This window comes from Trichechus manatus, unplaced genomic scaffold, assembly GCF_000243295.1.
Source record: "Trichechus manatus latirostris isolate Lorelei unplaced genomic scaffold, TriManLat1.0 scaffold00130, whole genome shotgun sequence".
Taxonomy (NCBI): Eukaryota; Metazoa; Chordata; class Mammalia; order Sirenia; family Trichechidae; genus Trichechus; species Trichechus manatus.
In genome coordinates, this window is record NW_004444066.1 from 722,386 (window position 1) to 748,044 (window position 25,659).

The 25,659-nt window shown below is 50.9% G+C and overlaps 1 protein-coding gene across 1 annotated transcript in view; it reads right to left on the minus strand.

Annotated features, from left to right (window-relative positions):
- The window catches only part of TCOF1 (treacle ribosome biogenesis factor 1), a 40,262-nt gene extending 22,347 nt beyond the window's left edge, over window positions 1–17,915 (minus strand). The window contains exons 1-13 of the mRNA XM_023739147.1: window positions 17,790–17,915; window positions 15,080–15,135; window positions 11,713–11,858; window positions 9,201–9,274; window positions 8,275–8,461; window positions 7,121–7,188; window positions 4,630–4,860; window positions 2,700–2,906; window positions 2,313–2,531; window positions 1,918–2,130; window positions 1,539–1,745; window positions 1,095–1,352; window positions 797–1,000 (exon numbers count right to left, since the gene is read on the minus strand). Of these exons, the coding sequence (XP_023594915.1) occupies window positions 797–1,000; window positions 1,095–1,352; window positions 1,539–1,745; window positions 1,918–2,130; window positions 2,313–2,531; window positions 2,700–2,906; window positions 4,630–4,860; window positions 7,121–7,188; window positions 8,275–8,461; window positions 9,201–9,274; window positions 11,713–11,858; window positions 15,080–15,135; window positions 17,790–17,897 (2,178 nt within the window). The 5' untranslated portion in view covers window positions 17,898–17,915. The remainder of the gene's footprint in view (window positions 1–796; window positions 1,001–1,094; window positions 1,353–1,538; window positions 1,746–1,917; window positions 2,131–2,312; window positions 2,532–2,699; window positions 2,907–4,629; window positions 4,861–7,120; window positions 7,189–8,274; window positions 8,462–9,200; window positions 9,275–11,712; window positions 11,859–15,079; window positions 15,136–17,789) is intronic.
- Window positions 17,916–25,659: the final 7,744 nt, after the last annotated feature.

Sequence of the window (25,659 nt, forward strand, 5' to 3'; positions counted from 1 at the left end):
ACGGTGACAGAGCTTGCTGGAAGAGGGCAGAGCTCCTTAAATTCTCTCCCAACACTGTGAGGATCGATTTCCATTTTATAGAAGAGCAAACGAGGCAACAATGGATTGTATCACTTACCTGAGACCAGCTAGGACATGGAGCTGGGACTTGAACCCAGGTGGTCTGGCTCTAAACCTCTTGCCGTTCCTTGCTACTTCACCATTTCCCCCAGTGATCCTACCATAATGTGCTGCTTGTGGCAACTCACCTGAGCCAGGCACCTTCCCAGCCCCTGACCTTTGCATAGGCTGGTTTCTGTGCCTGGAACATTCTACACTTCCACTCCACCCGGCCAGCTCTTCCAGCCCAGTTTAGATGCCATTTCGTCCAAGAGGCCTTCCCTCCTGAAAACCCTCTAGATGATATCACCTGCCATGCTCTGCTAGCCCAGGTACACACTCTCTTTCCTCACCCTTCTCATACCATGCTGGAATAGCCTGTGTACGTGTCCATGTCCCCCTGATTTAGGCTGGGAGCTCTGCGGGCCGGGCCACGGGAGCCCCAGACCCGGAGAGTACAATATAGCTTGTGGAAGGCATAGGGAACCTCAGTGGAGCTTAAAAGGCCACAAAGGAGATCCTGGAGCTCTAACGGGCAGAGAGTGAGAGTGAGAAGCGGGGAATGAGGCTGAGTTGAGGCTGCCCCTGAGCTTTAGCTTCTGTACTCCCAGAGGCAAAAGCAGACTCAGACAAGCCCATCCTCAGCCCTGCCCGGGCACAGACGTGGGAGGGATGGGAGTCTCCTGCTAGGCTTCACCTGTGCTGGACTCACGGCCACAGGTGTCTCCTCACTGTCTGATTCCTCCTCACTGCTGTCCGAGTCTTCATACATCTCAGTTTTGACCTGGGCGGCTGCAAGCCCAGCCTTCCCAGGGAGTACTGGGGTGGTCCCAGGCACTGAGGGTGCCTTGGCAGGGGCCGAGGCAGCTTTTCCATGGAGGCTTTTCCCCACAGACTTTGCCTGGAATGACAAGAGGAAGAGAGGTGTCTCACAGGAGCACAAAGGGCCACGGGGGACCAGCCGTGAGGGCAGCCAAGCAAACAGAAAGCCTCACCTGTTCCACTGTTGCCGCAGGAACTGTCTCCTCCTCCTCACTCTCTGACCCCTCGCTGCTTGAAGACTCCTTCTCTGACCTCTGGGCACCCCTGGCCATAGCTGGGGATGCTGTGCAGGCTGGAGAAGTTACTGTGCCTGCTTTCCAGGGGGCTGGGGTGCCCACTTGCACTGGGGGGAGCTTGGCAGAGGTGGGGGTGATGGGGGTGCTTTTCCTTGGAGAGGCCTTGGTCTGGGGAATTTTTATGGCTGGTTTTGTCTGAGGGGACACAGAAGACAGAGGCTGGAGAAGGATCCTGGATTCAGAGTCCCTACCTATTCTAGCAGGGAGCCCCACTCCTGTCCCTCCCCATAAGCCCAGAACCCAAGGTCTGACTGAAGAGCAGCATAGTGCCCTGCCGAGTTGACAGGGCGGGGGCAGTTCAGCGTCCAGCCGAGGCCTCACCTGAGCTGAAGTCATGGCTGCTGGTGCCTCCTCCTCACTCTCAGACTCCTCACTGCTCTCTGAGTCTTCCTTGGGTCTCTCAGCCTTGACCTGGGTAACTACAGGCCCTGCCTTCTGAGGAGGTGCTGAGGTAGCCCCTTTTCCCAAGGGCCCTTTGGTGGGACCCGAGGCAGGCTTGACCTGGACAGTTTTCCCCGAGAGCTTTGCCTGGAGTAGGAGACTCAGGATCAGGGGAGGGAGCCCAGAGTGGGGACATGCAGAGAAACATGAGACTAAGGCAACGAGAACTGCAGTGTGAAGAGAGGGCCAGGGCAGAGCGCAGGCCTCCCGGCACTGGAGACAGGCGAGCCTGCAGGCAGCCTTCCAGGGCGGGCCTCACCTGGACCGGGGTCACAGCTGCCGGTGCCTCCCCTTCACTGTCCGACTCCTCCTCGCTGCTGCTCTCTGAGTCCTCCTCTGTCTTCCCCACCTCGGCCTGGGGTGCTACGGGTGCTGCCTTCCCAGGGGGTGTGAGGACGGCCCCTTTCCCTGAAGGCCCCGTGCCCAGGACTGAGGTGGGTCTGACCTGGGGCATTTTCCCAGAGGGTTTTGCCTGGGATTAACAAAGGACAGCATCAGGCGAGGAGGTCCCCAGAGGGAATGTGTGCGAAGACGCAGGTGGTGAGGAGGGCAAATGCAGCCTCACAGGGCTCGAGGTATGACAGGGAATGACAAGCCCACAGGAGGCCTTTCTAGGCAGGGCACAGGGCCACGTAGGGTGTTCTCCAGCCTCACCTGAGCCACGCTCACAGTTAGGTTCTTGGCTGCAGGTGTCTGCTCCCCACTATCCGACTCCTCTTCGCTGCTGCTCTCCGAGTCCTCCTCCGGCTTTCCTGTCTGAGTGGCTACAGGCCCTGTCTTCCCAGGGGGTGCAGGGGCAGCCCCTTTAACAGGGGACCCCTTGGCAGGGGCTGAGGCAGCTCTGACCTGGGGGGCTTTCCCAGGGGGCTTCACCTGGAGAGGGACAGAATCACCAAAGGGTGGATGAGCACAGCCACAGAAGAGACCAGAGAAGGAGCCACACAGAGACGGGGGTAAGGGGCTGGGGCCTGCACAGAGTGGAACAACAAGTCCTCAGAAGGCCTTCTGGGGAGGGGCCCTGGCTGCAGGGGGTCTCCTCACCTGCAGTGGGGCCATGGTTGCAGGTGTCTCCTCCTCACTGTCCGACTCCTCCTCACTGCTGCTCTCTGAGGGCTGCTCTGGCTTCCCTGCCTTGGCCTGGGTGGCTCCAGCCTTTACAGGGGGTGCTGTGGCAGCCCCTTTCCCAGGGGGGCCCTTGGCAGGGGCTGAGGCAGCTCCGACCTGTAAAATTTTCCCTGAGGCCTTCACCTAGTAAAGAGAAAGGGCAGTTTGTTCTCCCCCTTCTGAAAACCCTCTGGTGATGCCTTCCCAAGACCCCCCCGCCTCCCTCTCTGGCCTCATCTCACTCCTACCCCCCATCCTGACCAGTGCTCCAGCCAACTGGCCTGGTTCCTCAGAATCAAATAGCTTCACACTCCCTCACTTCTAGGGCCTTCACACCCTCATCCCCACCCCAGTTTCACCTGGCTGCTGCCTCCTCATCTCCCGGGTTTCAGTACAGACACCACTTCTTCATGCAGTCCTCCCTGGCTGGTCCCCTCAGCCACCCAGCACACGGTTGTTACAGCCCATCTCCCCACCAGCTGGGAGCTCTGTGAGCATGGGCACTGCAACTGGCCAACCCACTACTGGAGCCTCAGCGCCGGCCCCCAGGGCATAGCTGACTGAGCTTAGAGGAGAAAGGAAGGGTGCAAAGGCTCAGAGGGAGGAACTCTGGATGTGACAAAGGGAGGGGCAGTCTGAAAAGCAGGTGCAGAGTGAGGCCCTCGCTGGGCTTTCTGCACAGAGGGCAGGAGGACCCTGGAAGCTGGTCTTCAACCCCATGGCCCGGGCCTCCTCACTAATCCACTCACTGACTCCTTGCTGCTCTCAGGCTCTGCTCCTGACCTTGGGGCTTTGGCAGGGCAGCTGCAGACCCTGTCTTCCCTAGAAGGGTCATGGCTACTCAGCCCTGGGCTGATTACCACAGAGTATCAGCAGCTCTGATCACTTCCCCTCTTAGAAACCTCCTGTGCAGAGGATGCAGACTATTCCAAACATACTGTATTTAGCTTGCACCTCAGTTTTTTTGAGCTAACATGGAGAAAGTAAATTTTATATAAAAGTTTACATACTGGCTCCCGAAAAATAAAGACTTCACAACACTGGGCAGCCCTTGGGCACAGCAAAACTGACCTGAGCCGAGAAGCAGCTGCCCTCTGTGGATAGGGCCTGCACGCTCTGATTTGTCGCTCCCACCCCAAGGCCTTTGCACTTGCTGTTGTCTCTGCCTGCAATGACCTTCCTCCACATGTCCACATGTTCCCTCCCTCTTCTTCAGGTCTTTACTCAAATGCCTCCTTCTCAGTAAGGCCTCTGACCACTCTGCATTTTGTCCTGCCCCAGGCCTGGATATGGGTCGGCACTCCTTCCCTGTCAGGCCTCACCGTGGTCAACACAGGGCTGCCTTTTACCCACTGCAGTCCCATTCTTCCTCCTCCCTGTTCTCTGGTTCCAATGGCTTTCCAGCCCCTCTGGCCTTGCCTTGGGGGCTGCAGCCCTGGAGGCATGTGGGTAGGTCCCAGCAGACATAAGGTAATTGGATTCCCTGCCTGCTCTAGGTCTGCTTTGGCCCGAAGGCCAGAGGACCAGAAATTAAAACAACTTCTAAAGACCCTTCAAGACAGGACTAGCTGGGATGAGGTCACCAGTCCATTTTAGACAGGAAAGCGGAGGCAAATGGGAGAAGTACTGACAGAGTTGGACGCAGGATGCATCCTCTGGGAAGCAGCCATTCCAGGGTGCTGCTTGGGCAAGACAGGCAATTTCCACAGGAGGCTGAACAAGCTAGCCCAGGTGCCCCTGCTTCTCAGCTTCATCTCTCTCCCCTCCTCCTTTTAAAACTCCAGGCTGAGTCTTCTCTGGTGGGAGCACTCCCAGGTTGCTGGGGGACCACAGGGGCCCCTGACGGGCAGCCTTCCTCAGGACCTACCTGGCTGGGGGTCTCCACAGGGGCCTCCTCCTCACTCTCAGACTCCTCCTCACTGCTCTCTGACTCCTCTTCAGGCTTCTTAGCCCTGCTGGCTGGGGCTAAGGGGCCTCCTCTAACTTGGGCTGTCACATCTCCCACCTTCCCAGGGGCTGGGGCTGCCCTTCTCCCTGGAGACTCCTTGGAAAGGACTGGCGGGGCTCTGGCAGGACGGGTTTTTGCCAAGGGTTTTGCCTAGAACAAGAGGATGGGAGTAGACAGTGAATAATAACTTTTACCTCTTAGTGTATAAGGTGCTTCACAGTTTACAAAGCCCCGTCCCCACATCATTTAATTTTCAAACAACTCTCTGAGACAAATATGATCTTTATACCCATTTGCCAGAAAAGGGCAAGAAGCTCAGAGAGGTTAAATCACTCAAGATCGAAACTAAGGGGCAGAGCCATGGTTTGGACCCATGTCTGTCTGGTGTTGGGAGCAGAATTCTCAACCACTAGCTCCTCTCCCACACGGCACACATAGGGTCCAGTGCAGAGGGGCAGCCTTCTTCAACCAGGACAGCTTATCTTTGTCTGCCCCTTAAACATTAAAGCAGCTGGTCATGGTTGGTGTCAAGCAGCTGTGGGGCACAGGCCTGAGGGCCAGCAGTCCAGTCCTGCCACTGGCTTGCTGAGCTGCCTTGGGTAAATGCCTTTCTTCTCAGCCTCAGTTTCTAGATAAACTCATATGCCCCTTTTAGCTCTTTTGTAACTTCTACAATCCTGGCATTTCCGAGGCAGTCGGTCCCTATCTCCACCTCGTCTTCAGTTACCCTCACCTGACCCTGGGTTTCCTCAATCTCACGATCTTCCGCAAAGCTGTCGGAGCCTTGCACTGGCCTCTGGCCCACTGAGGCTGTGTGTTTGGCTACTGGTTTCTCAGGGGCAGGAGTGGCCTCCTTCCCCTTGGCAGGGCCTGGAGTGATAGGAGCCAGAGGCGTCCTTATGGCGGGCTGCATCTAGGGTCTAAAGGTGAGGATGGAATGTGGGGAGCAGCCCACAGCCAGGCCTGGAGCAGACGGGGTGAGGGCTCCATCTTCACAGGGTCACTGGGTGAGATGGGAAGTACCCTGGGCACCAGATCAGTCCATCCTGGAATCCTGCTGTTCTCCCTCTAAAACATTTTTGCAACTGGGGCACCCTAGTCCTGGCCACCAGGACCTCTTGCCTGTAGTGTTCCAACAGACCCCTAAACGGTCTCACTGCTTTTAGTCTGCACTGTCCTCCAATCAAGGAGCCCTGGTGGTTTAGTGGTTAAGCGCTCAGCTGCTAACCGAAAGATCGGCGGTTCAAATCCACCAGCTGGTCTGTGGGAGAAAGATGTGGCAGTCTGCTCCTGTAAAGATTTACAGCCTTGGAAACCCTATGGGGCAGTTCTACTCTGTCCTATAGGGTTGCTATGAGTCAGAACCAACTAGACAGCAGTGGGTTTGGTTTGGTTCTCCAATCCAGGCCGCAACCAGAGATCTTTCTGAAACATAAATTAGGCCCTGTGCCTGAAATCCTTCAACAGCTTCTCACAGCTCCTGGAATAAAACCCAAGCTACTTACGGTGGTCCCCATGGTCAGGCATCAGATCTGGCCCTTGCCTATCTCTGGGCCTCATCCTGTAGCATTTCCCCCCCTAGTTAACAAGGGAGATACGCTCCTTGAAAGGACCAAACTCTCTTTGCCTCTCCCTCTGCACGTCATCCCTTCTGCCTGGAACGCTCAATGCTCTTTCCAGCCCTCAATCTCTCCCCCTGTTGACACCTATCCATCTATGTCAGGCTCATGTTGCTGTCTATTTGCTCTCCAAAGCATCCATCACCATTACAGATAAAAGGCCGAGGGACCCCCTCACTTCCCTGTGGTAGCAGTAACCCACTCATTTTGCTCACACTGTATTCCTGAGAACTGGCACTTGGGAGGTGCAAAATAAGGAATGACCTGTGAGTACCTCTCCCAGGTCACAGGTCAGCAGTGAAACAAGGCCACACACCAAGAGTCCTGCCCAACTCTGGCCACGTACCTAGGCCTGGCATTCACCAGTGGGCCCAGATCCATCTCAGCAGCCTCACCCAGCTTACCCCTGACTGTACATGACAGCACTCTGCCCTTGGGGCCTTTCCTTGTGCAGTTCTTCCCAGATGGAACACCGTTCCCTCCACCTCTTCCTGGTGAATCCCACTGTGCTCCCAAGGCCTACTCCAGTGCCCCCTCCCAGGAAGTCTTCCCTAGTCTCTCAGGCAGGACAGCATCTCTCTCCCACAGCCCTAGACTTTCTCCCACTCAGAGGGCAACAAGCAACACCTGCTCCCATCCCTCCCCTCCCCAAGCCTCAGCCACTCCAGCTCCCAGTCCCCCCACACAGTTGCTGAATTAATCAGGTCCCACAGGTCTTCGAAGTCCCAGCCACAGTCCTGGGAGGATCAGAGGTTTGAAAAGGGCAACTCCTGAGGATGGGTAGCAATTACCTCCACATCTGTCTCGTCACTTGAGCTGGAGGTGTCCTCGCTGGAGCTGTTGGCTTGGTCCACCACCCCTGCGGCATGAACAGGGAGAGAGCTGTGGGTCATCCTTTCCACATTCACCTGGCCCTCCCCAGCACCCCCTCATGCCAACTGCTAATCAAAGGCAGATGCTGAGTGCTCACTTCTCACATGTACAGAGCTGCAGATTCATCCTTTCTCCAAGTCCCACATCCAAGGTGGGTACCACCATGATCCCTGATCTCCTCCACACCTCCGAAGCCCTGGTGTGGGCTCTCATATGATAGGTCCCAACACATGTGCACCAGGATCTGACGGTTTATAAAATCTCCACCCCCTACTGTGGTCCACTGAAGCGGGCAGGGCAAACACCAGGCCTCTTGTTCAGACCCTAAGCCTCCACAGTGGCCCCTGAACCAGGGCTTCGAACCGGTTCAGTCATGGCCAACGAAGCAAAATCGGAACAGGCTTAAAATTTTAAAATTTGTGTGAAGTGAAATTGGAAAAATTATGAGCTGAAGCCCTGGAATGGGAGACTCAGAAGAGGCGTACTGAGCCCTTTCAGGGGCCTGATTTGGGAGACTGTATTATTGCCAAGACGGGGGAGAGTGACACACATTCAAAGTGGCGCAGTCTGCCGGCATCTCTGAGCAGGGCAACCGTTTCCATCTCAATCAGTCAATAGATATAGCTGCTATGCAACGTGCACACTGCTCTTGCTTTCTAAGAGGGAGATTAGAGATTAAGTTTCTAGCAGGGCTTTGACCCATAATTTTTCCCATTCCACTCCACCTGCATTTTAAAAAATTGGGTGATTTGGTTTTGCTTCGTTGGCCATGACTAAAGCAGGCGGAGCTGGTTCGAAGCCCTGCCCTGAAGCCACCTGATGGTAATAAACCAAAAATTGCTCCAATCACCCACCCAGGCTGCTCAAACTCCCTTGGCAAAGCCTGAGGTGCCCCTGCAGCTGTCCCTCCCTCATCCTGGGGATGGGGAAATGGCCTGAGGCATGGGGTTCTCGCTGTCAGAGATAAACCTTTGAATTACATAATTTTCCAGGGCTTAATAAAGCAGTGCCTAGACCTGTCCCTCCAGAACAAACCCTGGGGACTTGGTTCATAGAGGTAGGGGCTTCTCACCAGGCTTGGCAGTGGCTCTGACAGCCGGGACACTGCCCTCCTCCTCAGTCTCTGAGACCAAGGTGGTATTTGCCAAGGGCACTGCCAACTTCTTGGGTGATTTCCCAGAGAGGAGGTGGGCCACTGTCTTCCCAGAGGCAGGGTGTGGTAAGGAGTTCATCATCTTGCTGGCTTTCTTGGTCTTTGCCTACAGAGAACAATAGTGACATACACATCTGGGTATGGCATGGTGGGTAAAGAGTGCAGACTGCCTGGGTCTGAAACCAGTGCTACCTACCACTGCCAGGCCATGTGAGTTGGGGCAATTTGCTCGGCCTCCCAGAGTCTATTTCCTCATCTTTAAAGTGATACTAAAAATTGTCCCTTGGCTCAGAGTTGTTGAGAGAACTGAGTTACAGGTCTTGGGACACTTGCTAAGTGGTAAGTGGCAGTTTGTTGAGGGTATTATCATTATTTCTTAACTACTTTTATACATTAAGGAGTTCTGGTGGCACCGTGGTTAAGTATTTGGCTGCTAACCGAAAGGTCAACAGTTTGAACCTACCAGCCACTCTGTGAGAGAAAGATGTGGCAGTCTGTTTCTGTAAAGATTACAGCCTTGGAAGCCCTATGGGGCAGTTCTACTCTGTCCCATAGGGTTGCTATGAGCTGGAATTGACTTGACGGTAAGGGGCTTGGTTTTTTGTTTTTTTAAATTTGCCAGTGGCCCATTGCAGTAGGCAGCTTCCCCATCTTATGTAGAAGGGAACTCAGGCCCAGAGAGGCAAAGGGATTTACCCAGGATCACACAGCTGGTAACACAGAGACTGAGACTGGAATCCAGGTCGGGAGACTGCCCACAACTTTATCCTTCTCTGACATAAGGGGTTTCCCCTACAAGGCATTTCAACTCCCACAGACACAGCTTGGAAGGCAGTCCCACTCACCTTGGCTTGTTCTTTCATGCTTGATGGCAAATCCGTCCCCATGACTGAGTTGTTGGTAGACACTAATCTTGGGGCTGCAAGACACAAACACCTGCTGGATGAACTAGGTGAGATTTCTTTTCTCTTAAGAACAGCCAATAGGTTACATATCACCTAACAGTTTGATTAAAGTCCCTGGGTAGTACAAATAGTTAACATGCTTGGCTGCTAATCGAAAGGCTGGAGGTTCAAGTCCGCCAGAGGTGCCTTGAAAGAAAGGCCTGGTGATCTACTGGAGCACAGTTCTGCTCTGACACACATGGAGTTGCCATGAGTCAGAAATGACTCGATGGCAACTGGTAACAGTGTGACTGATGTTGGCTGCCTGGTGCTGGGACGAGGGTCTGAGGCTGAGCCCAGACTTATGGGAAGGAGTTCTATGATGCATTAGCCACGTCTTCCAGGAGCGACAGGAAAGTGGCAGGGTGAATGCTCACATCCGTGGTGGACTCCCAACTCCCCTGTGGCACAAGGCATCGAGACCCCAAGAAGAAAAGGACTGGCTCAAGATCCCGCCATGTACTACCATGAAGGCACCACACAACTCTGAGGGTGCCTTTCACACAGGCCACCACACCATAGCCCTGAAAGTCACTCAGAAAGCCAGAAGCAGTGATCAGTTAGTTAGTCCGAGGTCCAGAGAGCTGCCCAGAATTTCAACAGGTTCTTAGTGGAGAGGTAGCTGAACCATGAGAATTGGACCCAGTCAGATGCTGAGATGTATAGATTCACGGTGCTTTTATAAAAGGGTATTGTCCCCTCAGATCTCAGGAGGGGAAGATGTCAAAGGTATGCTGTTAAATAAGAAGGATATTATGGAGATAGACTGCATGATCCAATTCTTTTCCTGGTATTTAACGCCATCTCTCTCTCTCTTTTTTAATTATGGAAAAATTTAAACACATTTATAAGTACAGAGAAAGTACACTGAACCACACCGCTTCCACCACTATCAACTTATGGCCAATCTTATTTCATCTACCCTCTCATCCGCCTCTCCCCATATGTGTTATTGTGAAGAAAATGCCAGACATCATATCATGTTGCCCACAAATCCTCCAGTATGTTTTTCTCAATGAGAAGGACTCCGTTCAAAAAAGTGTAACTACAATACCATTATCACAGGTTTAAGAAATTGATTAATGTTAAACAGCCAGTCAGTATAAAATTTAACAATTTTTGTTTAAAATGTATGTATGGATAGATGGATATAGGTTATTACTATAGATGCAAAGGCTCCCCACCAGGAGATGCATTTAGGGAATGAAAGGGGAGTGGGGCAGATTAGGAAATCTTCAATTTTTCTTCTATGTGCTTCTGTACTCCTCCAAGTTCCTACACTTGTTTTGCATTTATACTTTAAAAATATTAGGCAAGATATAAAATGTATGTCCAGTACGATTTCAAATATCTTTGAAAACATGCTCAGGAAAATAAACTAGAAGAATAATTTGCCAAATTGTAGGTGGCAAGAATATGGGTAATTTTTTCCTGGCCTTTTAAAAAAGTCCTTTTTAAATATTCTATGATGAATTCTATTACCAGTTGCTGTGAGTCGATTCCGACTCGTGGCGACCTCAAGTGTGCCAGAATAGAACTGTGCTCCATAAGGTTGTCAGTGGCTGATTTTTTGGAAGTAGATCACCAGGTCTTTCTTCTGAAGTGCTTTTGGGTGGATCTGAACTGCCAATCTTTCAGTTTGCAGCATCCAGGGACTCCAATGAATTCTATACTTGTTTATAATCCAAAAATATATTTTAAAATTAAGAAATCATCTTCTGTGTAAACAAAAATAAAAACACAATGCAGAGAAGAGACCAGCTCTAGAGTTATGACCATTCTTGGGTGAAGCAGAAGGGGCCCTGGGAATCAGGGGCAGGGAGAAGGGGCTGTAAAGGCTTTCATCGAGTTACCCCTGCCAACTCTGATATCCGAGTGTTCAGTTCAGCCTGGTGCTAACTTGTACGCTTCCAGAAAACCAGGAAGATCAGCGACTGTCAAAGCAGCCCCCAGAGAAGAGGTGCCCGCCAGCCCTCTTCACTAGCAGTACTTCTGAAAATATGATTCTTTCCGCCTTTATCAGAAACACATGGGGATTTGTGAAAATGCAGCTCCTGGGCCCCGTGGGCAGGGGTGACTGGAGGTAACCAAATCTAGACTGTCAGGGCCCATCTGTTTCTGCACACCACTGGCTCCCTAGCCCTAACACCATGCCCATCCAGCACACAAATAAATACTGGAATAAACAGACACAACAAGAAGCCCTCCAAATCTTCCCCTAAAAGGTCGCGGTCCTCTCAGAGCTCACTGAAGAAGAAGCTGCAGGTGACTCACTCCCGGAACAATTCAATCCCATCCCATAGTATGTCCCCAAAAGGTGGAGGGTCCTGGGCTGAGCTCCTCCAAGCACCAATGATAGGGACTTGACCGGGAGGCCCAGGTCCCCCAACAGCACCCAGCACACTGCTCTTACTCTTCTTGGCATTGGTGGTCTCGGCTTCTGCCTCCTCCTCATCTTCTGAGCTCTCGGAGCTGCTAATGGGGTCCGACACGCGGGTCTTCTTGGCCTGCAGTGCTGCATCACCCTCTGCCTTCCGCTTCTGGCCGACCTCTGAGGTTCTGCGGGACAAGGGTGATTCGCTGTACCAACTGGGTGACATGACAACTCCAGGGGATTTGAAAAGGAAGACCTTCCCACATCCTCCCACCCCCAAAGGAAACGAGCACAGAGAGTTCAAACGGTGACGAAAACACAGTGTAGGTAAAATTTCATACTCTGCATTTCCACTCATCTCATCAAGTGTTTTTAAAATCCTCTACAAGTCTTCAAAATAATCATGAATGGTTGATAATGTTCTATAATACAGGCAATACAACCAAAAGCCAGAAGCTGTGTAAGGCGGAAACCTGTCAGAGAAGGAAAACTCACATATTTTCCACTATAAGGAGAGAGAAACCAAAAGCAAACCTGTTGCCGTCGAGTCGATTCCGACTCACAGCAGCCCTAGAGACCTGGAAAAACAAGGCAGTCTCGTCGTGTTCTGACTCTCATAGGTTTCACTGTAATACCAGCAGCTAAGTCAGTAAGCACTATGGGCCAGGCCCCTTCCTCCTTCAGGACTTGCTGCACCACTTCCTGGAAGCCTCTGCCCAGGTCCTTGTCCTTCAGGTCTCACCCCCACGACAGGCTCCTCGGAGGCCCTCCCTGATCACACTTCCCCCAAGTCAGTCTCTACCCCAGCACCCTGTTTCATTTTCATTTTCTTCAGAGTACTTTTATCTCATGTTATTTTAGTTACTTTCTGCCAGACTCCCCAACTGCACAGCGAGGCCTGGAGAGGGAAGGAGGAGGGCTAGTAGGAACCTTTTCTATCCTCAGTGCCTAGCACACATCTCAAAAATGAAGGACAAAGTGACTTGTCCAGGGTCAGAGTAAGTTTGGGACATCAGTGGGATAGGTCCTGGATCACTGAGTCTCCTGACTCCCACCTAAGGGAAACACCATCTGCCCCAGGTTTTCTGGCTGGAGTAGCCACTGCTTTGCCACAGTCTGGGATGACAGGCTACCTGGGACCTCATCCCCAGGAAGGCCACTTGTCAGGAATTTTCTGCTAAAAACAGGTTTCATTTATTACATGTATCAACTTATTCTGCTTCTTCCCCCTCACCCAGTAGAATGTTAAGTTCCACAAGGGCAAGGATTTTTCTCTGGTTTGTTCTCAGCTCTATTCTCATCTTATAGAACAGTGCCTGGCTTGTACAAGGCGCTCAATAAATACTTCATACAGATTGTTTAATTCTCACAAGGCAGTGAGATAATTACTACTATCTTCATCATGCAGATGCAGATACAATCCAGGGAGGCCAAGAAGGCATTTTGCTGGGTTTGAACCTTGCCGGGGATTACTAGGTTAGGCCACCTCTGGTGGGTGTAAGGTTCTCGTCCCACGCAGCACCCCACCCTCATAGAAGGGACTAATGGCAGGAGCGGGTGTGAGGTGCAGCTTGCTGAAGCATCTCTCTGAGGAAGGAAGTGCTGTGAGTGAGAGAGGGCAAGAGAGAGGAAGTGCCGGGTATGCCCTGTGCTCCGAGCTTTACTTAGCAGCAGAAGAAAACCAAGACCCTGAGGGCTAGCAGGTTTATCAATGACCTTAACTCTCCATTGGAGCCGTGGTGGCACAATGGTTAAGTGTTAGGCTGCTAACCAAAAGGTCAGCAGTTTGAATCCACCAGCCGCTCCTTGGAAACCCTATGGGGCAGTTCTACTCTGTCCTATAGGGTTGCTGAGTTGGAACTGACTCAATGGCAATGGGTTTTTTTTGTTTTTAGCTCTCCATTGGAGGATGGAACACCTTCTACAATATTCTTACCTTTGCTTACACACCCCTGATGACTCAGGCTCACCACTCCCACTATAGCCTACCTCATTTTTGGATCACTTTGATGATCAAGTGCTTGCATTTAGAAGCTGAAACCTATTTTCCTAAAGCAGGTACATATGGGTCCCACCTTTGCCTGCTGGGGCCCCAGAGAACGCACTACTCCCTTTGTCCTCCAAGATGTGCAGACATTGGTCCCTCACCCCTCTCACCTGCCCCTTTGCCATCTCTTTTCCATCCTAGACAGTTCAATATTCTCCCCCATTCTTCATGCGACATGACTACAGGACTTTCAATCCCTAGTCAGCTGTGGTCAGGCCAGTGCATGGGAGAGAATATTTATTAACCCCTCCTTCATTCTCAAATTATTCCTCTGTTGATACACCCTTGGATTATTTCTTCTTCCCTGAAAAAATTTTCATGTTTCATAGGTACTTCAACTCAGCATGTCCTTTAATCTTTCCCTCCAAACGGGGTTCCCTTCCAGCTCCATGCACAGACCCACCTTCCATTCAGGTGCACAAGCCAGACAATAGGGAGTCAACCTGACACCTCCTCTCTAACCCACTCGCAGATTCTGGTTTCACCTCCTCACATTGCTCGAATCCGCTGTCCGCTTCTCTCCACCCTCATATCCCTGTGTCAAGCCCCACCGCCTCTTGCGTGGATGTCATCACAGTTCCCAACCAGTCTCTTCCTGCTGCAGCCGAAGTGCCAGTCTGATTACATCCCACCTTGCCTCCCCTTCCATGGCTCCCTGCTACTCCTGAGGTAAAGCCTCCCCTCACCATGGATTGCCAGGCCTGGTATGGGGTGGGCCCTGCTGCCCCCCAGCCTTACCTGTACAGTCTCCCAGCCACAGGCATCAATTGGCACCGCAGTTCCCAATGCCAAGTGCACCCTTCCCACCTTTCCACACCTACTGCCTAGTTCACTCCTCCACTTCCTTTAGCTCTCAAGTCAAAAGTCACTTCAGGGAAGCCCCCCACCCCGTCCCAAACCCCATACAAGGCCAGGCTGGCCCATGTATGTGGTTTGGGCACCAGATAACTCCCTTTTGTAATCCTTACAACCACTGTAATTTTATATTTCATTCTCTGACTCATGTTTACCTCCCTGACTACAATGTCAGTTCCCGGAAACAAGGGACCACGTCTGTCTCACTCATCACAGTATCTCCATACTTAGAACAGGGCCTGGCATTCAGTAGGTGCTTAGTAAAAGCTGATCAAATGAATGACAAGCTGCTGAGAAGTTTTTGTCCTTAAGAGACCACAGCTCTCAAAGTCCCCTACCATACCCAGATGCCGCCCAGTAATACCCATCCATGTGACCTGGTTTCCAGGGGGCTACGTCCACAGTGGGCTTAGGGACACATCTTAGACCAGGTTAGCATCCTGGCTCATTACAAGCTGATTGCTTGGGGTGTCCCTACTCCACCCCCAGCCCCACCAGACTCACTGTTGCCAGTGTGTGTAGATGTCCAGAAGAGTTACCGGCTGAGTTGGGAAACTTTTCTGCAGAGAAATAAAGAGAGGCAGCAATTAACCCCCCAGCACAGGAAGGGCCTTCCCTGGGCCCAGCTATTCTTGACCTCATGACATGCACAGATAGGTGGCTGAGAAGGGGGTCTTTTTGCTCTGGGAAACATGCCTGTTTAGCCCTACCAGTCCATCCAAAACCATCCAGAAACAATCACGGCAAGCAATTCCAGGTAAAACCTTTTCAGACATGTTGGTGAGAGGCATCTTTGAGAGGCTGGAGCTGGAATGTTCCAGGCTAGCATTCACCCAGCTTCTGGCCTCTCAGGTACTCTCCACCCTCAGAGGCCATGAGATGGGGCTTTTTCCACCCTTGACCTTTCAAGAGGCCTTGAAAGGTTTGGCTGATGGATCTCCCCAGGACAGTACAAACCACAGTCCAGACACCCAAGGCATTCCAGGGGCACAACCTAAGTCTACTGCTTCACTGGAAGAGGCTGGGCCCAACTGGTGTCAGTGTCTCGGTGGAAGCAGAGAACACCAGGTGGAATCCAGGCGTTTGGAACTGAGGACAGGAGGCCGACTCTCTCTGGAAATGCCAAGCACCTCAAGTTTCAGGTACCCCAAGGAAGCTGAGTGAACAATGTGGGGTGAGGGCAGAGAGCTCAGGGAGCAGGGCAGTAAGGCCAACAGTGTGCTTTCAGGGTCAAGCAGGCCTGGGTTTGAGTCAAAGGTCTTCTGTTACCTGGCTAGGTAACCCTGGGCTAACCTTTTCAAACTTCAGGTTCCTTCCATGTTATGGCTTGAATTGTGTCCCCCAAAAATACGTATTGTAAATCCTAACTTTTATGCCTGTGGTTATAATCCCAGTTGGGATGGGCTGTCTTTGTTAAGTTAATGAGGCAGGACTAGTCTATGGTGTGTCTTAAATTGATCTCTTTTGAGATATAAAAGTGATTAAACAAGCAAGGGAAAGAAGCAGAGGTGGGGCAAGATAGATGCCAAGACACACGAAGATCATCGAGGGAAGGACAGAAGCCCAAAAGAGACACAGACCTTCCTCCAGAGCCAACAGAAAGAGGAAGCCTTCTCCTAGAGCTGGCGCTCTGAATTCGGACTTCTAGCCTCCTAAACTGTGAGATGATAAATTTCTGTTTGTTAAAGCCACCCACTTGTGGTATTTGTTACAGCAGCCCTAGATAACGAAGACTTTCCATAAACCTGAAATATCAAGCATTAGCATCACTCTGCTCCCAGCGAAACACACAGGCCTCCTCACTGTCCCTTAAACGTGGCAGGCCATCCCCTACTCCACCCCCAGCAGGGTCTGGAATGCTCTCTCTCCTGCTAACTGCATAGCTCACTCCATCATTTCCTTTATGTCTCTGCCCAAAATGTCACCTTTTCAGTGAGGCTTCCTAGACTACTCAATTTACAATTGTACCCCTGACACTCCTTAATCCCCCTGGCTGCTTAATTTTTATAGCCAGCACCTATCATCACATGACACACTGCACCACTAACTTACTTTTTATATTTGTCATTTGCTTGAATGTAGATTCCATGAGGGCAGGACAATTTTCCTAGGCATGTGCTCCAAAGCCCAGGGAGGGCTGGGAAAAACATAGATAACATCTCAGGGCCCATCACCCTTTGATCTCTTCAGGAGGCCCGGGATACTGACTAATCAGTCCCTCTCAATCACCAGTTTAAAACCTTCCAGTGGCTTCCCACTGCTTTTTCGGCTTAAGACCAAACTAACTACAAGACCTGCTTGGGCCAGCCCCTGCCTCCCTCTGTTGTCTCCTTGGGGACCTCTACTGCCCTGGTCCTCCATGCTCCAGCCTCAAGGACCTTTCCTGAGGCCAGTATGTACAAAAACAAGCTCCCTTCTACCACAGGGTATTTGGACCTCTGCCTGGAATATCCACTTTCCTCCTTCGGATTTCAAATCAACAGTCACTTCCTGAGGGAAGCAGTCTCAGGTATCTCTTGTAACAAGGACAATCTGGCATACACTGTTTTAGCACCCTGTGCCTCTCCTTGGCACTTCATGTAGTGTAAAGTTTATAGTTACTTTTGTGATTTATGTCCCTCTCCTCTACTAGACTGTAAACTCCGCAAGAAGGCTGAAGAACCGAGATTACCATTCTACCACCTGATTAACAGTTGCTGAATGAATGACGTAGAAAAGACTGCGCTACAAATTCTAATCCCAAAGCTGTCCGACTCAGTACAGAGGCTCTCTAAAGGTTTGAGTCCCCGCTCAACTAAGGGGGCCCTCCTCTTGGCGGTCCCTCCCGGAGCTGGTCGAAATCCGCCCCTCAAACCCGTGGCAACCTACTTGCCCCAGGGTGCCGCGCGGGGCCACGTGGCCCGAGACTTAAGAAACTTTAACCTGCTGCTTCCAGGAAGGGAGCAGAGGTGAGGGGCGCGGGAATTACAAAAGCCCTAAGCGTCAGATCACAGGTCCCGGCCCGCCCACTGCACAGATGGGGAAACTGAGGCCCACAGACAATGAGAGCTGCAGCGAGGGTTGAGGTTGTAGCTACTCGGGCTCCCCCGGCCCGCGCCCCTGAGAACAGGAAAATCTGGCTCCGGGCACCCGTCATGTCGCCTGCGGGAAGGGGCACGGGTGCTGCTCTCCGGATCCTGCACGTGGGCCTCGCACACGACACTCGCACACTCACCTGGCCGCTCTGCTCCTTCACTTCCCGCGCTGCGCGAACATAGCCCGCTTGTAAAAGATGCTGGTAGATCAGGGGAAGCAGCTCCCGCCGCTTCCTGGCCTCGGCCATGCCGGCAACCCCCAGCCCGTCAGCTCACCTGCACGCCCCCCTCCCCGTCCCCGCCCGCCACTTCCCTCGTGCCCTTAGACCTCGCGCGCCCCACTTCCGGCTCCTCCTTCGCCACGGCCACACGGCACTCCGGGAAATGTAGTCTTTTATCCTTGAGCGGCGGCTCCGGTCCTGGCGGGCGAAAGGGGCGGAGGCTTAGAGGTCAACAAGATCTCCCATTGGAGGGGGGGATGGGAGGGATTTGACCTGGCCCCGCCCCCTGGGCCAGCCATGATATGAATGACTCCTTCGGAATCCTTTATTTAGACTTCTTCCTTGAAGCGATTTGTCTGACCGCTGCAACTGGGTTTTATTCATCTCTGAACGCCCTAGTCTGCATCTTTTCTAGACCCAAACTTCCAGTTGCCCGCTCACTGACTCTTTTCACGCATTTTTTTTTAGGATCCACGAACCAGGCACTGTTTGTCATTAGTTTATTCATTAATTAATTTACTTATTGAACAAATCCTTATTAAGTACCGTACCTTGGGCTAAGCTAGGGGAATAAAAAGACGAATAAGACGTGGCGGCAGCCCTCAAAGCTTGCAGGGGTCAGAGAGACAGTCGGTAACCAAGCAACTATAGTTCGATGCTTTATGTGCAATTGTCAGGGACAGGCACAGCCTGTGGGAACACGGAGGAGGGGCATCCAACCCAAAAGAGACGTTTAACTGAATCTTAAAGGTGGAGTAGGAATTTCTAGGTACAGAGGATTGGCATCCCAAGAAGAGGGCAACGCATGAGTATAGGCAGGAAAAACCCCCCCGTGTAGGCTGGGAACCCAGAGCACACAACTGCATTCTGTGCTGCTGGGCTGTAGAGTTGGGGGGAAGAGGAACAACTAAGGACACAGGAGGAGAAGTAGACAGGGCCTACAAGAATCTCTCCACTTCCAGCAGTTTAGGCTTTGTTCCAAGGACAATAGACAGCCTCTGGCTGGCTTTATGCAAGAGTGTGACACGGGCTTTCGTTGTGAAAAGACTGCCATAACCAAAGCATGCAAGATGGACTTGTGGGGAGCAAAACTAGATGTGGGCTGTTTAGTGTTGAGGGTAGGGTGGCAGGGAGAGGATGAGCTGGGCTGGGGAATATCTAATTCAGCTGGTCTTAATCTCTTGGGCCCCTTTGAGAATCTGATGACAGCATAAACCACAGCCCTTGCTCTAGAAAATTTTGCGTGTGTACAGACACATTGAATTTTCCACCCAATTTCAGGACAAGGATAAGCACATACCTTAACTTCCTAGGGTTAGGAAACCCTCCTCCAGGAAGGAATATGAAAAGGCCCAGGTAGCTGACTGGGTGTGCTGAGTGAGGAAGAGGGAGAAGACTAATCTACTTTCAGCCATTTAACAAATACTTGTTGAGCACCTGTTGTTGGGGGTGAAACAGTCTCTACCCCTATAGAGCTTACAGTCTAGTGGGGAAACGGATGTTAAATAGTCATACAAATACACTGTTATAAACACTGGTTAAGTGCAGGAAGGAAAAAGATAACATTTTCTTATGGAATAGCAGAATGTTTCAAAGCTACTGGGATCACAACTCCTGGGCTAAAATTCTGGCTTTGCCTCTTATTAGCTAGGTGACCTTGAGCAAGTGATATAACTTCTCTGTGCCTCAGTTTCTTCACCCGTAAAATGGAGATAATTATAATTTCTACCTCATAGGGTTCTCATGAGGGGTAATTGAATACTAAGCAGAAATGCTTAGAACTCCTAATAATAAACACTGTATGTGTGTTACCTATTATTGTGAAAGCATTTAACAGGAAGGAGGGCTCTACCTTTTCCTGGGGGTTCGGGAATGGTTCCCTGAGGAAATGGTGTTTGTGAGGAAATCTGAACTGTGTCTAGGGGAAGGTGGAGGGAAGAATCCTGAGCAGAGGGAAATACCTGTGCAAAGGGTCTGAGGCAGGAGGTAGAGCTGAGCAGAGAGGTAAGGGAAGGCCTTTGTAGCTTGGGGAGTGCAGAAGGTGGGCAGAGGGCAGGTTCCACATTAAGGACCGGCCACATTAAGGGTGACCAGTGTAAATGCCCAGTAGAGAGTTGAGTAGTAAGTATCCAAGTAAATGAGGGAAGACCAGTTAGGAAGGCATCCAGAGGGGATATAATGGTGGCCAAAGTGGGGGATGCAGGGATGGCAGTGGAAGTGGAGAGCAGTGGAAGGTTCCTAGAGTTATTCAGCAAGTAAAATCATCATAGAGATGTGCTGGAATGGGAGGGTGAAGGAGAGGGAGTCAGGATGGACTCTGAGTTCTGTGCAGACAAGTGGACAGTAACTTTCATCAAGATAGGAAAAACTGAAAGAGGACTGGGGTGAGAGCATTGAGCATGGAGGGGAGATAGTGAAGGAGGAGGCAAAAAGTGTAAGCTCTACTTTAGACATGTTGAGCTTGAAACGCCATTGAGACCCAAAGTGTGGACGCTGAGTAGGAATGTGGAAACCTGGCTCTGGACTCAGCATAGGGGTCTGGGCTAGAGATGAAGGTGGGAAGTTGTCCACAGAGAGATGATAATTGAGGTTGTGGGTGAGGACAAGATTGTTCAGGGAGATGAAGGTGGAGAGAGAAGACAAGGTGGCCCAAGGTGGAGCTTTGAGGCACTCCCACGCGTTAGGTCTGTGTAAAGGGAGATATGGGGTCATGCTGATGGTTAAGTGGTAGAATTCTCTTGCTTTCCATGCGGGAGACCCAGGTTCGATTCCCGGCCAATGCACCTGATGCGCAACCACCACCTGTCTGGCAGTGGAGGCTTGTGTGTTGCTATGATGCTGAACAGGTGTCAGCAAAGCTTCCAGAGTAAAGATGGACAAGGAAGAGAGGCCTGGCAATCTATGTCCAAAAGTCAGCCAATGAAAATCTTATGGATCACAATGGTTTGATCTGCAACTAATCATGGCACAGGACCAGGCAGAGTTTCCTTCTGTTGTGCGTGGGATCACTGTAAGTCAGGGGCCAACTTGGCAGCTAACAACAACAGCAACAAAAGGGGGGTATGCCTGCAAAGACTGAGAATGAGCAGCCAGAGAGGTAAGAGAAGGATGACTCGGTGAAGAATGAGCAATGGGCTCAATTTCATGACAGGCATGGAGATTGCTGATGGCCTTAAAACCAGTTGCAGATGAGTTGACTCCGACTTATGGTGACCACATGTGTGTCAGAGTAGAGCTGTGCTTCATTGGCTTATTTTTCACAAGTAGATTGCCAGGCCTTTCTTCTGAGGTGCCTCTGGATGCACTTGAAACACCAACCTTTTGGTTAGCCGCCAAGTGCATTAATCGTTTGCACTACCCAGGGACTCTGTTGGTGACCTGAGAGAGTGTCATTTCTGTTGAGTGATGAGAGTGAGAGTCCGATGCTGTGGTCTGATGAGTGGAGGGGAGATGAAGGAGGCAGTGGGTCTTTTGTTTGCATGTGTGTGTGTGTGTGTGTGTATTTGTGTGAAGGGGAGGAGAGAGATGACGTGGTCAATGTGTGTGTTGGAGGGTGGTGTGTTTTAAGGTGGAAGAGACTGGAGTCCGTTTAAAACTGATGGCAGATGCAAACTCCATTGCCGTCAAGTCGATTCCGACTCATAGTGACCCTACAAGACAGAGTAGAACTGCCCCACAGGGTTTCCAAGAAGTGCCTGGTAGATTCAAACTGCCGACCTTTTGGCTAGCAGCCATAGCTCTTAACCACCAGGGTTTCCGATGGCAGATCAAGGGGAGATTAATCAAGGGTGTGAGAAATAGGGGAGTTAATCATGGAGCAGTCTTCACCAGCGTGTGTGAGGGGATGGGATCAGGCGTGTAGGCGGAGGGTTGGTCTTGGAGAGGAGGAGGGATGACTTCTGCAGAACCAAAAGAGGGAACAAAGAGAGGACGGTGCAGATGTAGATGTAGGTTTGCTGTGGGATGCTAAGGGAGATTTCATCTTTAGCTTCTATTTTTTCTGCAAAGTGGGTGGCAAGGTCTTCTGCTGAGAGTGAAGAAGAGGTGGTGAGGAGTTTGAAGGAAGGAGGAGAGTGATCATTCAGAGTTGAGAAGCAACTTGCCCACAAAAAACACAACTGCCTGGTAGTGTTAACAACCTAGTTGGGGCCAGTGGTCATTCATTTATGTGAACCCTATCTTGCTGAGTGATTTCTTTCAGCAAGGCTCAGCTGCCCAGATGCAGGCAAGTGGAAGGTACTTACTTAGTGGGGCTTTTCCAGGCCTAGAGTTTTGCTAAATGGCTGGAGAAAAAGGCATAGAGGTCTAAAGTGTTAGCAAAAGAGATACTGAATTGCTGGACTCCAGGATCTAGGCTGGATAGGAAAGGAATTGAAGGTAGATGGGGTCAATTTTCAGGGCAACAGTGGAAGGCTTTGTGGACTGGGCCACCATGACGCCCAGAACCAAAGACTGAGGTCACGGAGGGCTGGCAGCTAGAATTGGTGATGATGCCCAGGTTTCTGCTTGAGTGGCTGCATGGGCCACTCACTGAGATCATAAACAAGGTGAAGACATATAAACCATTGCAATAGCTTAAAAATTTTTTCACCCCTTAAGAACCAATTTTCACCCCCATGGGGTGTTATCTTCCCTGTTGAGAATGCATGCCTTAGTGGAAGGTAAACTTCCTTTCTGAAGGCCGACTTGTATCTGTGTGTTGGCTGCATTATCCCTACCCCCTAGCCCTGGGTGGTGCAAACATCAGCGTGCTTGGCTGCTAACCAAAAAGTTAGTGGTTCAAGTCCACCCAGAGGCACCTTGGAAGAAAGGCCTGGCGATCTACTTCTGAAAAATCAGTCATTGAAAATCCTATGGAGCATCTTCTACTCTGACACACATGGGGTCGCCATGAGTTGGAGTTGACTCAATGGAAACTGGTTTCGAGCACAGTGCCTGCAATATTGGCTAAATATTGGCCAAACGCGCGACTGGGTGGTTATGACCTTGTCTGAAGATGAGAGGAGGGCACACCAGGAGGGCGCTCACTATATAGTCCTGAAAGCAGGAATGTGGAAAGCTTCAGGAAGGCAGTGAAGAAACTGGGTCATGTGTCCTTGGCTGACCTTGGAAGAAATAGAGAACTGGTATTAAATTAAAAAAAAAGGTCTAATACCCTCTGTCTGGCAACAGGTTGTTTGTTTTTGTTTTGTTCCTAATAAAACTCATTTTCGGCACTTAAGCTTTGTCCTTGGCTCCTGGGAGGCTGCCTCTTATGTGGACAATTTCTTTATTTCCTTGATTTTCCAAATCATAGCCTTCACTGAATTGCCTCTGGGCCCAAGCACAAAATTAAAACATTAAACTGATAAAATATAACATGGCAACAATTAAGAGAGCAGCAAACGAAACAGTACATTAAAAAAAATAACCAGCCTCAGAGCATTTCTCCACCAGTTAGAAAAAGATGTCTTTGTTAGTGGTACAAGCCAGAAGCTTCCAGACCACTTGACTGTGAATGCCTCTTGGGCAAGCTGCATGCCTTAGTCATCTTGGATTTCCCTGCAGGGCACAGTGAGGGCACACAGGAAATGTTTTTGAATGAAAAAAGTCAGAAGAAAGCTAAGCAGGCAGGGTTCTTATACCTCTCTACCTAACAGGAATCTGCACAGAGGTAGGTGGGAGATAGCATGATGCAGGGAAGAGGCTACTGGGCTAGGAGTCAGGAAACTACATTTTGGCCTGGCTCTGCTGTGTGACCTTGGGTCAGTCTCTTGCCCTCTTTGGATCTCGGTGTTTCCTTCTCTTAAATGAGGAGTTGGACAAAGGCTTTCCAGCACTGGAACTCTCAAAAGAGAGGCCTGAGTGGGAAGATTCGCCTTGCCCCTGCACCTAAAAGTGCTCTCCATCATCCAGTGTAGTAACCTATTTTCCCTGGGCTGAGTCACTTCAGCCAATGGGTTTCTCACAGCTTCCTTCTTCCTCTCTCTCATAGATTGACAACTTCAGTCTTTTTTTCTTCAGTCTCACTGGAGTTTTTAAAAGTTTATAACAGTATAAAATCAGTTGCTGTCAAGTTGATTCCAACTCATGGCAACACCACGTATTTCAGAATAGAACTGTGTGCATAAGGTTTTCAAGGCTGGGAACTTTCAGTAGATTGCCAGGTCTTTCTTCCGAGGTGCCTCTGGGCGAGTTTGAACTGCCAACCTTTCGGTTAGTAGTTAAGTGCTTGACTCTTTGCACCACCTATACCTGAAGTAACAAGTTAAACAATTCAGAGATATATAAAGACAAAGTTGATAATCTTTCCCTCCCTCTTGTCCGTTCCCAGCCACGTCCCCACACTCCAGTCCCCTGCCCCAACCAGTCTTAGTGGCCTGGTGTTGGATCCAGTGTTTGCTCTGCTCATACAAACATCGACACCCTTCATAAGGTTTTAGTCCCTCCTTCTCCTTCTACTTTACCTTTTTCATTTCTCTCTTCTTTTTTTCCTACAAAAGACAGTCATACTAAACACACAACTCTGTGACACACTTTTCTTTTACATAATAACCTATTAGAGACATTGCTTCGGACCTCGCCCTTTTGAGGAATAGCAACAGCTCACATTTGTAGATGCTTACAACCAGCTGGCCTATGATGCTGCAAGGCTTACAAGCGCTAACCAGTTTAACCCTGGCAACACCCTACAAAGCATGTGAAATGATTTACCAGCTCCGTTTATAAATGAGGAAACTGAGGCTCAGAGAGGTCAAGGCCCAGGCCAGCAGCTAGTGAGTGGCAGGGTTGGGACAGGTTCCAGCTGCCAGGGTGCTCTTAACCAGTCCTGGAGCTGGAGTGTCCCTGTTGATGGACATTCAAATTATTTCTTCACTTCCAGTTTTTTTTTCTAGTACAATAGCGCTGCTTCTTACAAACTGGAGCTTTGGTTTCTGCAGGATGGAATAAAAAGGGGGCCAGAGGGGATGCACATTTTTCACTTAATAGCTGCAGCCGCATTATTTGCCAGAAGGGTTGTAGCAATGCACAGTCTCACCAGCATGATTTCTTATTTATGTGGTTTTGTATCTTAGAACTGGAAGGGTCCTTGGAGAGCACCCAGCCCAGCTCTCCCCTCTTACCCGTAAGGAACCAGGCCCGGAGGCAGGAAGCAACTTGGTGAGGTCCCCTGTGAGTTACAGGCAGAGGTAGGCCCTTGGCCTTCTTTGCCTGGACCGTTGCCACATCACAATTCCCTCCAGGCTGCCTCTGCTCTCTGTTCTCTCTGCTCTCCTGCCCACTCACTGTATTTGACATCACATCACTCCCTTGCTTGTCAAACCTCGCCAGCACCCACTGACCACAGGCTCAAGTCCCAGCTCCACAATCGCCATTGGAAGCCTGCCCCAGTCTGTCCCCACTGTGTCTCCTATCATCCAAACCAGCAACTGACACTTAAGTACACATGGTCCCGGGAACATCTCACTCCCTTTCATGCCATTTGGAGAGAAATTGCTTTTTTCCTCTTTGCAGTTTGACTCTTTCCTGTTCATTTTTCAAAGCCAAGTGGAAATGCCACCTCTTCAATGGCGTCTTCCCTGACTGCCCCGGGCTTCCCTCCTTGGGCCGAGTCACCTCCGTCCTGCAGTAAGGCGCCCCTCACCCGGCTGCTCCTTCCAGGACATATGCTGCAGAAGGACCTGCCAGGAGGGGGCAGTGCACAACCAAAGGAAGGTCTCCCAGAAGGTCAAGGTCATCACCAGGGTGCCTGGGGAATACGGGGCTCAACCCTAGTGGTGTGACCTTTGGCAAGTCCCTACTCTCCCTG